Source organism: Diceros bicornis, chromosome 3 (genome assembly GCF_020826845.1).
Source record: "Diceros bicornis minor isolate mBicDic1 chromosome 3, mDicBic1.mat.cur, whole genome shotgun sequence".
In the NCBI taxonomy this organism is placed as follows: Eukaryota; Metazoa; Chordata; class Mammalia; order Perissodactyla; family Rhinocerotidae; genus Diceros; species Diceros bicornis.
In genome coordinates, this window is record NC_080742.1 from 45,551,802 (window position 1) to 45,566,109 (window position 14,308).

A 14,308-nucleotide genomic window follows, 5' to 3' on the forward strand; every position below is an offset into this window, starting at 1 on the left:
AATTATGATTATAAAGCAAGCACATTTAGCCCACTTGAGTTTGGAAAAACTTCATGCAGATGGTACTGTCTGTCCAGCAACCACCTCAAACATTACCTTCTGCCTCAACCTGCAAAGTGACATTACTCATGACTGTTTTCCACACTTGGTTCATACCTTTTGTACTTACCATTGAGTCCCACTTAATTGCGTATCTCTCAGACAAATTTCTAAGTGCTTTGAGAGTAGAAACCATTTAAACCATTTATTTATTTCCAATGATTAATGAGGTGCTTTGTAAAGTTGGTAAATGGTAGGAACTGGAGAGGATCAAGGGTCTAGTCTAGGCTAGAGAATTTTAATGTAAAGATTGAGATAGAACAGATAAAACCAAGGTTAGCTGAGCATGTGACAAATGTTTTGAAGAATATATGGAGGACATTGTTGAGTTTTATTTTTGTGAGGTCTTTTTTGCTAAGGAAGATTCGCCCTGAGCTAACATCTGTTGCCAATCTTCCTCTTTTTTTGCTTGAAGAAGATTAGCCTGGAGCTAATATCCATGTCAATCTTCCTCTATTTTGTATGTGGGTTGCTGCCACAGCATGGCTGACGAGTGGTATAGATTTGCACCCAGGATCTGAACATGCAAACCCAGGCCACCAAAGGGGAGTGCGTGAACTTAACTACTACACCACAAGGCTGGACCCAATTGTTGAGTTTTTTATATCAGATAAAAACAACAGTTTCTGTATTCCAGGCAAGGCAAATGTCCAGATCTGCCTTTTCAAAGCTACTCACATTGTGAAAAAGCATAAATAAATTTCGTTTCAAGTACAACATGCTGCTCCCTCTTTTCTTCAAAGATGCAAATTATTTTAAAATACAACACAATTGACAGAAGCACCAACTGAAGCAAAGTATAACTAACAGGAATTTGCTTCTTTTGCTAAGCCACATGTTTTCTACTACAAATAGCATAAGTTTCATAGCTTTTTTGGTATGTAGGAATGGGGGTTTAGAATTGTTTCACTAACAATTTTCTATATTAAGCCAGACATGATTATAATTGTGTATTCAAATTTTAAATTTTTAAGGATGCATTTATTAAACATTTTCTGGGATACATGCAATTTTTAATCTTTTAGTAAAAAACTGAAAAAAAGCTGAATTTTAATATTTTATTTAACCCACCATACCAAAAATATTGTAATTTCACCAAAGTAAAAAACTGAGGTATTTTATGTTCTTATTTTGTGTATCTTCAAAATGTGGTATTTTATACTGATAGTACATCTCAATATGGACTAGCCACATTTCAACGGGCTCAATAGCCACAGGAAACTAAACTGCATGGAAAGACATTGCCCTGCACCCTTCTATTGTCTGGCATATCTACTTACAGACAAACGTTGTGCATGTCTGCCACTCTCCAAATTCTATATTCTATCATTATAGATTTGGATCAACATATACCACTGGCTGAATTTATACATTATCAAAAATTAATGTGAGACCAGTACTACCACTAGCAGAATTTATACATTATCAAAAATTAAACGTGTCTACATCTGACACTACATAAATGGCAACAAAAATGGCCGACATGGGGAGTTCAATTCAACCATTCATCCATTTACAGATACTAACACAACTAACAGTGAGTGGACAATCTTCTTTTTCTTTGGAGCACTTACCACAATCACTAATTTTCTTACATTGTGTGGTGTGTGTGGGTATCTGTTTCTCCTATGACATTCCATGAGGGAAGGAAATACACCTACCTTGTTTGCCATTACATCCCTGGACCTTTGTAAAATGTGTTACACATAGTAGATGGTCAAATACATATTAAATCAATGAATACAGCATGCATTGATTATCAGCCCAAACCAGCTTGTCATTTCATTCCTCAGTGTTTTCCAATTAGTTAAGACATATTCCACATTTTCTCAGTGAAAGCAGTCAACAGCTGTTTTCTCTTCAGAACAATTTCTAGTAGCCTAACCCAATTATTAAAAAGTAATTGGGAAATTTCCCACTAGTCAGAATCACATTTATCCTATCTTCATCAGACTCTCCTCCTCCAACACACAACAAAAGCAGAATGAGGCACAAATGAACAAGTACAAGAGAATGGCCCTCTCCATCAACCTCTTAGACTTAAAGAAAAAAGAAAACAACACACATGCACCTGGAAGGAAAAACAGTGAATACTGTTTCCTACCACACAGTAGTGGCATGGTACTCAAGAGCTTTGGAGACTTCAGAAGCTCTTTTGGCACACTATTCTAAGTCAAACAACAGAAATACTATAGTAGCCATGATAAAGGAAAATCTAAAACTGGTAAATGTTCCTAATTTTTAAAGAAGCGAAATAAAATGGCATGTAACATCATGACTAAAGATAAAAACTATTAAAAAAAAAACCAACAAACCCAAAACTCAAGCTCAAATTCATTCTTTAATGATATGAATAATACTGTATTATAAAGTCCTTAGTCTTGAGATTGTAGAAATAATTTTATTTACAATGTAAAAAATGGAAGAATGCAAGAATTGAGAGTGACAGCAGCTCTTACCTTTTTGTTCTGTATACAATAAAAAGGCACTTCAATAATATTGGTGTTTCCCTAATTAATTATCAGTTTTATAATTTTAGCACCAAAAACTCAACTCCTAATCAAATGTTTCATGTTTTGCAAACTACGGGAATACATAAGCATTTCATATCATTCAAACATTTATTCATCTATTGTATATAAATCAATCTTTTAAAAACTGAATCATATTTAAAATGCACTAAAGAAAATTACTTTTTCCTTTTCTTTTTAGGTGAGTGTTCCAAAAGTGGGGTAAATTCAGCCTCCTCCCTGTGCTTTCTTTTCTTTTTTTTCTTTTTATGGTCACTTTGGTAACCACTGGAGTCACTGCCTTGGAAAACAGGGTCCTGGTCCTGATTTTCCTGGTGCTTTTTCTTCTTCTTCTTCTTCTTCTTCGGCTCTTCCTCCCAGAGGCCATTCACATTATTAATCTGCAGGTCTGTCTTTTCCTTCACGGTGCCATCTGCGAAATCTGCTAACTCTGTGGTGCCACCTTCCACCTCATATGGCTCTGGGTTGTTCTTCTTTTTCTTTTTCTTCTTTGGAGGTTTTTCAACAGCTTCTTCAGTGCCGGTTTCTGTTACTTCTTCAGAAACTGCAGAGCACTTGGTTTGTAAACTATAAATTAACAGTTTAAAAAATTCACAGAGCAATAAGCAAAAATAAAAGAACAAAATGAGATAAAAAAATATCCCAACATCCTAAGATTTTTCTAAATAATGACAGTAGTACAAGATACGTAACTATGGCATATATTTCAAATACTCTATCCTATTATCCCTCAGCCCACTGAAATGTCTTGGAAATGTTAAAATTTTTGTTTCCAAAGTACTTTTCCTAAATTGTTTTTACACATAAAAATGACATGAAAATTTTGTCAAAACATGGCTTCTAAATTTTGGTTTGTTTCAGAAAAATTTGGTCACTGAACATTAAACATCACAGTACCCACGCTTATTAGCGAGGCCACTTACATTTTATAGAGAGAAAATATAGTTCTAGTACCTATAAAAGTAATGGAGTTTCCCATGTACTATCTCAATCCTTGTTTCAAATAATGGTTCATTGTTCTTAACCTATGCTGACCAGTATTACTTCAAAATTGTGAATTACTTGATATCACTAAAACAAAAACAAAGATCAATGAAGTAGCCCTGTCTCTAAAACTGGACAGCCCTATACGGTAGCACTAGCCACATATAACTATTTAAATTTAAGTAATTTCAATGAGATAACTTTAAAAATTCAGTTCCTCAGTCGCACTGGTCACATTTCAAGTGCTCAATAGTGAGGCTACTATACCGCACAAAAACAAACACATTTCTATCATCGCAGAAAGTTCTATTAGCTGCCCTAGAACTTGAACTCATACTCTTATTACTCATCAAGGCAGACTCTAGAAAAAACTATTAACATCAGCAGTATTCCAAGTTCTTTTTTTCTTCCCCTCATTAAACTTGGCTCCCATGGAACCAAGCTCAAGATCAGAGTATTCTTATAAGAATTTCAGTACAGAAAAATATAGAAATTAAATTATCTACCTGGCAAAATGACAACAATCAAATTATTTTTGTTTCCACTGTATAAAAATAAAAGCAGGCTAGTAGTTATGCAATATGATTAAGCTTTTAGTAGTTTCAAGTTCAGGGATCAATTTTGTAAAAAATTAACAACAAACTAGAAAATACTTGGAAAAGTGACTTATTAAAACACAGACCAGTTAGCTAGATGTAGAGCTTCACACTATTTAATGCATTGCCATAGTACTTAAGATTCCTATTTACATTGACTTCAAGGTTTGAGAGATGAATATTTTAATAAAGAAAATTAATTTTTAAAAAGAGGGGCTTATGTTCTCTAAATTCAGAATTAAATAGAATTAAGTATCAAAATGATAATAAGGTGATTAGGAACTGACCCAGTGATATTCAGTTTTCCCCGAATGCAGAATACTCCAGCAGCATCTGAGTCTAAACGAAATACTTCAAATTCTAGTTCATCACCCACGTTTATCTCCAGGGTCTGCCACTGCTCAGATGGCATCTGCTCAGGTTTAGGGATGGAGGCATTGAAACACCCATGTACTAAACAGCCAATGTGGCTGGAAGACACTTTATTAACTGTACCCTGGGAAGAAGAAGGAAAAAAGAGAATAACATAAAGAAGAGATCCAAAGAACTAAAAGGTGGATCAAACTTTACAAGCTTCAAACCGATCTTCAAAGAGAAAACATCAAAATAATGGTATAATTTGATATGGAAAAAGTTTATCTCAATTAAAACTTACCACATGTTATACTAAAACATCGTTTTAGAACACTGTAGAGTTTTTTAGAAAGCTCAAACTTTATTTAATAAGTAATTGAGAACAATTGCCTGACTGGATAAACAACTTCCCCCGACCCCCCAACCTCTGCAAAAAAACTCATCTCAGCTCCCACTGCAGGATGCCCTGGGGAGTAGATTACTCTATAATGATATTGAAACCAAGCAGAAAGGACTCTTTGATATGACTTACATGTTAAAAGACCTCAAGGCAAGAAGCATATGCTTTTTATAACTAGGATCCACATTATATTTCTATAAACAGTCTGAATTTCAAAGCTTAAAGAGCATTCTTTAACGACTAAATTTAGCACAATATAAGCAGTCCTATTAGAAGACAGCTTACCCTTTACATGTAAATCTTGAGCATGGCTATTTTGACTAAATCACAAAAACATTATTAGAAGTTTTAAAATTAAAATAAAAGTATGTGCGACATGATTTTAAGCTTAAAATGAAATTTTCCACAAAACTTAGTTTTCCATTCTTCACCTAGAAATCAACATATATAACGTGTATGAATGAAAACCTGAAATATTTTTTTAAAATGACAAATTTTGAATTATAGAACTATAAATAATATTAACATGTATACAACACTGTTTAAGGTCAGCAACTCCTTATACATGCAACAGAATAAAACTTCCTTGTCTGTCACTATCAGGAGTCTGGTGTCCCCAGTGGTACCTTCTAGATGGTCTGGACAAACTGTGGTACACCTATACAATGGAATATTACTCAGCAATAAAAAGAAATGAGCTATCAAGCCATGAAAAGACACGGAGGAACCTTAAATGCATAAGGCTATGTGAAAGAAGCCAATCTGAAAAGGCTACTGTATAATTATCAGACTGTATGATTCCAACTACATGACATTCTGGAAAAGGCAAAACTATGGAGACAGTAAAAAGATCAGTAGCTGCCAGAGTTTTAAGGGGAGGAAGGGATGAATAGGCGGCGCATAGAGGATTTTTAGGGCAGTGAGCAATTATTCTATAGGATAATGTAATGGTGGATACATGTCATTATATATTTGTGAAAACCCATAAAATGTACAACACAAAGAGTTAACTCTAATGTAAACTATAGACTTTAATAATATTGGCTCAACAATTGTAACAAATGTACCACACTAATGCAAGATGATGTCAGTAATAAGACAACAGTGTGTTTGTGTGTGTGCTGGGGGAGAGTGAGGAGAGGTATATGAGAACACTACTTCCAACTCCATTTTTCTATAAAGCTAACACTGCTGTAAAAAACAAAGTCTTATCAATTAAAAAAATACTCATTGGAAAGGAAAGTCTTTTCAACATATGGGTCTGCAACAACTGAATAGCTATCTGGACAAAAAAAACGGATCTCAAGGGGCTACCTCACATTACACACACAAAATTAAAGATTGATCACAGATCTAAATGGAAAAGCTAAAATTACAAAAATTCTAGAACCTCATAGAAGAATATGTGCACAACCTACGGGGTAAACACATTTCTTAAATAGGATCCAGAAAGCAATAACCATAGAAGTATATGATAAATTGGAACTCATCAAAATTAAAAGCTCTGTTTATCAAATGATAAAATTAAAAGTTAATAGACAAGTCACAGACTGGGAGGAAATAGTCACAATACATTCATCTGAAAAGGATTTGTACTAAGACTACAAAAAGAACTACTACACTTCAATAATAACAACACAAAAAGCCACTTAAAAACAAGCTAAGTACTTTAAAATGCCCTTCTTTTGAAACACATGAAAAAGAGCTCATGAGGGAAACACAAATTAAAACCATAATGAGAAAGTACTAAATATACCCACCAGTAAAATTAAATTTTATTTTATTTTTTTTATTTTTCCCCCAAAGCCCCAGTAGATAGTTGTATGTCATAGCTGCACATCCTTCTAGTTGCTGTATGTGGGACACGGCCTCAGCATGGCCAGAGAAGCGGTGCCTCGGTGCACGCCCGGGATCCGAACCTGGGCCGCCAGCAGCGGAGCTCGAGCACCCAACCACTAAGCCACGGGGCCGGCCCCCCACCAGTAAAATTAAAAGACTGACAATACCAAATGTTGGCAAGTATATGCAGAGCAAATGGAAGTGCTGAATGTGATATTAGTCTAACAGTAGTTTTTCATAAAGTTAAACACATATCTGCTCTGTGACCTAGCAATACCGCCTCTAGTTTTTTACCTAGGAAAAATGAAAATATATGTTTACAACAGCTTTAGTCACAATAGCTCCAGATTGGAAGCAACCCAAATGTCCATCAATGAAGATCGATAATCAAATTGTGATAAATTCATACAATTGAATACCATGAGCAATAAGAAGAAACAAACTACCTATACAGACAACAGCATGGAAACTCAAAAACATGTTGAATAAAAAAGGCCAAATTCTAAGAGTGTATAATGAAAAATTCCATTAATATGGAATTATAAAACAAGCAAAACTAATTTATGATAAACGAAATCAGAATAGTGGTTGTACCTTGGATACAGAGAGAGAATTGACCAGGAAAGGGCATGAGGGTCATTTCTAAGGAGACAGAATAGTAATATGCATTTGTCGAAAGTTATTTAACTGCACACTATGATCTGTGCATTTTACTGTATGCAAATTATATCTTACACAATTTATTGTATGTAAATTATCTCATATTATTAAAAACATAAAAATTAGAAAAAACTAGGTGGTCAAATATATTTGAGGACTGGATTTTGTTGTAGGGGATAGAGCAAAAGGGATAATTTTACTTTTCATTTCATACTTTCTGTACAATTTGAATGTTATTTCCATGTTCATGTTTACACTTATGATAATGTACCCAAAGCAGATGACAGTTCAATGTGGGAATTTTTAAGTACAAATCTACTGCCAGTTTTAACAGTATGGAGGCTGGTTGTAGGATCCCAGTTTGGCAGTCCAAGGATACTATTTCTACCTGTTTAAATGATATTGAAAAATTTTTTAAAAATTTTAAAACGCATTTTAGATTTTGTCATAGTGAAATCTGACCAATATTTTTATTAACAGTATCAATGGTTAGTTAACAGTTCTTATCTATCAGATTAAGCAATTCCTATAAAAACTTTTTTTTAAAGAAAAACTATATACATACATATAATATAAATATATATACACATATAAACATATACACACAGAACTGCTGGTGGAAGAGAGGGACAAGTGAAGAGGATAAATGGATACATTTCAGTAGATTTCACACTAATTTCTGCATTTCTAGCTTCTCTTCAACTGAAAGACCTTCCCCACAGGGCCTGTATTCCCATGGCATAGTATAGGTGCCCTGATCCCCAAGCTTCATTCATTTTCTTTATCTGCCTGGTCCCACAACCATTTGAGTTTGCAACTCCTGTTTTATATATACACTGTTTGAATCCTTCATTAAAAAAACTGTTATCTGTGTATAATTGAGAAATTATAAAACAATAACAAAAACTGATTTTCCCCCTTAAGATCATCCTGGTACTATACTAAGAAAAGAATAAACTAGATGGGACACATACTCTGTACAGGCATGGACAGGAGGATGGAGTTTAAAACCTATCTAGGTTGAAGTAATGGAAAATAATTTTTCTTTTTTCTTTTAAAATAATTTTTAGTTACCCACAATAGCAATCTATTTGACTCCCAAGGTGTATAGTCTCTTAAAATTTTCCAAATTATATAACTATACAAAGAAAGCTAGAAAAAAAGATATACATACCATAAGCTTTTGCCCTGGTTCAGGGCAGAAAATAACAAAATCTGCTTCAATGTTAAGATGAATGTGTCCTTGATCATCATAAATATCTCCTAGTTCACCCACCACTTTGATGTTATCATATGCAACGGGGACACCTAAAAGGCTGTAAAAAAAACAAAAAAGAAGAAAAATCACGTCCTGTATTCTCTTTTAAACCAGGCCATTGTCTTACTCGTTAGATATTCTGAATCCAAAAAAGTATACATTTCCTAAATATAATCACCATGCCAAAAACACAACAGCATATGATTAGTCTGTAACAACTTTTGTAGCACAATTTCACCAAACGGTTCCAATACTGACTAAGTTAAAAATGATTAGGGGCCGGCCCGGTGGCATAGTGGTTAAGTTCGCCTGCTCCGCTTCAGCAGCCCAGGGTTCGCAGGTTCGGATCCCGGGCGCAGACATACGCACCACTCAGCAAGCCACGCTGCGGTGGCATCTCATATATAAAGTGGAGGAAGACTGGCACATATGTTAACTCAGTGACAATCTTCCTGAAGCGAAAAGAAGAGGATTGGCAATAGATGTTAGCTCAGGGCCAATCTTCCTCACAAAAATTTAAAAATTAAAAAAATAAAAGATTATTCAGGATAGGTACCCAGAGACAAAATGTCCTATTATGTATGAGTAATAAATTGACCTTTCTTCTCTATTTGCTATTCCTCTGAATTCTAGTTATGCTAGAATGAGAGGAAAAATAGGACTCGGCAAGAAAAATGTCTGTATTTCTGTATGACTGAATCAAGGAAATTTTGGTAGTATCCACCATTACTGAATTTCTGTACTAGATGGCATATAGCAAGAGAGGCTGAGCCCCCTGAATATTAAAGCCAATGACTTAATGGAGAAAAATCCCCAGACTACAACTGTTGCTAGTGAATGGAAATGTTAAGAAATATAACTACATCATTTATTGAGCACTGACTCTGACACTTTAGATTAGTTTACAAAACGTTTGACAGTCAGGATTAGGGGGCAACAACTATGTCATAATGTCATTTCCAAGCTCTTAAGGCATTACAACTACTAAGGAGGCAGACCTGGTGGCTTTACTACCACACCCACTACTTGTTCCAGAAAACTTCCCTGACTCCCCCAGGCAAGGCTGAAATCACTCCTCCTCTACTCCTACAGCACTTCATGCACAGTGTGATCACTGTTCTTAATCTCATTTTATTCAATCTATCGGTATATAGGTTTGGATTCCACACACAACTCTAAGGCCCTTGAGAGCAGAAAACATTTTTGTTGAACTCAATTAAGTTTCTGGAATGATTTACACAGAATAAGAGAAAGAATTTATCCGTAAGAGCTGTTGTTTAAGTAAAACAGCCAGGAGCCACTGGAAAGGAACTTTAATAACTACCAAATTAGGAAAACCATCAACTCAGAGACTTACTACAGAAAGCACTCTTTAGAGTTATTAATTTCTGCTTGTGGCTTTCCTAAGCAATAACTATACCATCACTAAGCCAATATTAGGGGCACAGAAAACAGAGTTAGAGAACTAGAAGGAGGAGGAAAAGAAAAAGTAATTGCCATATTAGACAGAAAAACAAAATTAAGACTTTGTTTCCCCTAATCAACAATTAAAGAGTCTCAAGTGGGGGGAAACTGCTGCCCCCTACAGGGCACTTGGGAATTTGTGGTACTATCATGGTTGTCATAACCACTGGCAAAGGCCAGGGATGGGAGACATTCTGCCATGTACAGGACAGTCCTGTACAATGAAAAAATGTCCCTAACTCTACCTGACGTTTGAATGAGGGGACAAACCTATTTATAAAAAGCTGGGCACAGAATCTAACTTAAAAAAAAAAATCAACATAATGTCATCTTTGCAATGATTTTACAAATTTCTAGGAATGTAGCTAATATGCAAATTCAAGGGTAGAATGTTTTACGTGGAACTTTACCTAGAATTACTCGTTATTTCAAAAAAGCATTTCACCATTGGAGACACTATGTTATCTGAGTTGTCAACTCAAAACCCTTGCATCAATCCACACTGGTAACTGACACATTCGCAATGATTCTAGGTATAGGTGCAGGACTCATCTAACTACGTCAATCTTCCCAGGTACTCATACTTAAGCATTGTCACACTGAAATACATTGTATTGTACTGTATTAGAGACTATATAGATTTTTCATTTTTGCAATTGTGTAGGTAGCTTATATTATCTTTTAAGTTTCATTTCAGCACAGTAAAGAGTGTTTTCATGATAGTAAAGGTAGTATTGCAAAATACTTCTCATAAGAGGGAGGTACTGGGTTCTGGAGGGTTCAGAACTGCTGACTAGGGAATGTGACTATAGAGCCTAAGCCCAAAAGGATTTGTGTAAATCCATCAAACCTTTGGGGAAGAAACTCACAGCATGAAACTTACTAAAAGTCATCAGATATACAAAGACAGACACCTCAACACTATATATCTTTTCCTCTTTTACTTTTGTTTTTCTGAAACCATCCTAAGTAGGTTTCCGGGCAGGGTGGAAGCCTCACTTGAGATATTCAGAGAACAATTAAATCAAGTTTAAGAGATGCTTCGATTGCACATTTAAGACTTCTCTGGAACTACTGGGAGGGAACATATTTGCCACTTTCAAATAACTCAAGAGCTGTCAAAGACAAGAGGGATAAGTTTTTTTTCCTTAACAGCCTCTCAAAGATATATCTTAGAAGTTATAATGTGATTTTAGAAAACTACTTACTTTCTCTAAGCAGATTTTCCAAAACTGAAATGGGATCTCTTTAAAAAAATTCTGTCACTGGGAAAAAAAGGTGGACAGCCTGTCAAATAGGGGATGCTGTTGAGACAACTTAGACACTAATATGAGAGCCATTCTCAATTCCTCTCATTTCCTCATTTCTTAAACAAAGAGAGGCAAGTCCTCCTGATTCTGCAGGATGGCCCCAAAGTCTGGAAACATACACAACTATACATGATAAACGGCTGATTAATATTACAATTCTTGATATGTTCAGTTTTGTCCCTCATTAGTAATGCATAATTCAATGTGTGGTGCCTGATTTGCACTGAATAAACCAGAGTCTTTTGCACACCTCACAAGTAACGGGGAGAGGGGAGTCAGATCTGTTTAGAATGCAACCTGCTCCACATGGCCACATTGTCCAACTCTGTTATAGAAAATATCATTCAATCAGTCCCTCATCTCTCTGGTATGATGGCTCCTATTGGAGCCACTTCGGGTGACTTTCCCTTAACCTATCAAGTGGGGGTATTAATTGGTTAAAGAAAGTAGTAAAGTAAAGCAAACACTTGTCTATGTTTTCAGATTTTACGACCACCTTGTGTATCCCTAAATCTTTCAAATCCATCCTCTCTAATCACTTTTCTCTTGGAAAATTACAATTCTCTTAATTGGTCTCCATGTCTATTGTCTCACCCTTCTTAAAGCATCATCTAATGCTATCAAGTGCCCGTTCTTAAACTGCAAATCTGATTACATCCCAGAGATCAGGGACATGTACTATTCTCTTAAGAGTGTGCCAAGTTTCAAAGTAGGAGGGTATTGAGAGGATGAAGTGCTAACCCTGCTTAAGCAAAAAACAAACAAACAAAACTGGCAAAGGCAGAAAGGGAAGAGCAAAATGGCCATCCTCTCTTAGCTGTCCCCCACCCCATCTTTGACCCACTGCCCTCCTCTCCACCAGCACCCAACATCTTTCCCGACATAAACCTTACTCCAGTTACACAGTACTTACGATTCTCTGGTCAAAGCATTCTATTTCACATCTACTATCTATTTGTTCATGCCACTCTTTTTGCCTGGAATGCCACCATCTCAAAGAATCCTGCTCCTATCAAGTTGTTCTCAAAGGTCCTAAGATCCAATTCACCACGCCTTCTCTTACCATAACTTAATTTAGATTTCTGTCAAATTTTAACACTTCATTGGATTTATTTAGCCTACGTTGATATCCCTACTAGAGCTTAAGCTCCTTGAAACAAAGATCTTGTTTTTCCATTGTTTTATATCCTGAGTCCCTGGTATACATAACAAGTATGTGTTGGTGCTTGGGGGAAGCTGTATATTCTAGACTTAATTCTTAACTTGTGTAGGGTTCAGAATCGCTTGAGAAAGTGGTGAAAGCTTTGGATACTTTGCCCAAGGAAAGTGACATAGGAAATTTCTGCAATTTGACTGACATGAAATTTCTGAAGAGAAATAACGAATCCCTAGGGAATCCACTCACCCTAATTCTAGAACCCTTACTTTTGAGCTAAAGTAGTCTAGAGGAGTATTAAGGTACATCTGCCCCTGATCCCTCACCCTTGTAATTCTGAGAGTTTTCAAGTTACTTTTGAATATCTTAATTTAAATGCATCAAGTTTTTTTCACCTTTGAAAGCAATAGCCAAGCCAGTTAGATTAAATAAACTGCTCTTAAAAGCAAAACAAAATAAAACTGATAGTATTTCTCTCATTCCTGATCAGATCCGCGAGAAGAGAAAGTACCACAGCCAAAAGAAAAAATAAAAACCGCCCTTCATGGTTTACAAAGAAACAACTGTACTAATGCTCCATGTGCAATTTTATATAGAATGAGAGAGAATCTACTGAAGTACTGCATTCTAAATTTTCATCGTCAAATGAGAAACTAACTGGGCCTACCGGGTCTCCAGACCCCTGGTCTATTCTTGCCCCCACACCTCGGTTCTGGAGCGAGCTTCTCCACCCCCTCCGCCAACACAATTCACATCCCCTTTACGTTTTCTTGCTTGCCTGCACAGGAAACAGTCCCTGCACAGATCCTGACCAGGGAGGCACTGGCCTTTCGGGAGGAATAGCGAGTCCAGAACGCCTCGGGGCTAAGCTCGTGGTGGCTGGTGCGACCTTTCCCATTCGCCCCTTTGCTGCTGCGCCATCAGCACGTCCACCTGCTGCCCCCTCCCGTGCCCAAAAAAGGGGCGGCAGGCTACGTTCTGGCGTTGTCCGCTTGGCGAAGGAAAAGGCTGAGAGACTGGTACCTCTCGGAATAGCGCAGGAGCTCCGCATCGAGCTGTTCCCGGATACCCGTGCGTTTCCTGTTAAGGTAGCGCGGCGACAGCGCGATGTGCCTTCGGTGCGGCCCCGCCACCAGGCAGGAGTAGCGGCTATTCACCAGCGCACAAGCGGCAGCGTAGGTCGGCAGCTCTAGGCAAGGCAGGACGCCGGCAGGTCCCACCACCGACCCCTCAGAGGCCGCCTTCGGCCGCGCAGCCTCTGAACAACCCGCGGCCATGCGGCTTGTCAGGTTTCCCACGGCGCGCACCACTGACGTAGTCATAACCGCCTTTTTCCGGACGCCCGGTTTCTACGTCACCCACCAGCTACCACGCCTCTAGGAAATTTCTTTCCTTGCGCTGCATTACGCAGTTCTGACCAGCAGGGGGCAACCGCTTTTTCGCACTTGCATGACTTCGGGAGCTGGGAGCCTGTGTTCGCGTATTGAGCACGCTCCAAGGCCAACCACCACTTTGTCTCTTAAAGGCGGGCAAACCTGTATTTTCGCTAATGTCTTGATTGGATTTAGCATGTAGTAGTAAGGTGGTGTGGTAGATTTTTACAAGCTTGGGCAACACAATAATAAGTTAAAAAATATTTATGGAATATATTTTCTGC

The 14,308-nt window shown here is 37.1% G+C and overlaps 1 protein-coding gene across 1 annotated transcript; it reads right to left on the reverse strand.

Moving 5' to 3' along the window:
• Positions 1-2,421: 2,421 nt before the first annotated feature.
• Positions 2,422-13,947, reverse strand: POLR1F (RNA polymerase I subunit F). Its single transcript, XM_058526797.1, has 4 exons — positions 13,675-13,947; positions 8,638-8,779; positions 4,498-4,706; positions 2,422-3,197 (listed from the first exon to the last, which is right to left on the reverse strand). The coding sequence occupies exons 1-4, from the start codon at positions 13,926-13,928 to the stop codon at positions 2,789-2,791; spliced, it is 1,014 nt and encodes a 337-aa protein (XP_058382780.1). The 5' UTR covers positions 13,929-13,947; the 3' UTR covers positions 2,422-2,788.
• Between the last annotated feature and the right edge of the window lie 361 nt (positions 13,948-14,308).

Coding starts and splice junctions, on each gene's coding strand:
- POLR1F (XM_058526797.1), bottom strand. CDS start 13,928: ATGGCCGCGGGTTGTTCAGAGGCTGCGCGGCCGAAGGCGGCCTCTGAG. Junction 4,707..8,637: donor AACCAGGGCAAAAGCTTATG/GTATGTATATCT, acceptor TCTTCTTCCCAG/GGTACAGTTAATAAAGTGTC. Junction 3,198..4,497: donor GGAAAACTGAATATCACTGG/GTCAGTTCCTAA, acceptor GTTAATTTATAG/TTTACAAACCAAGTGCTCTG.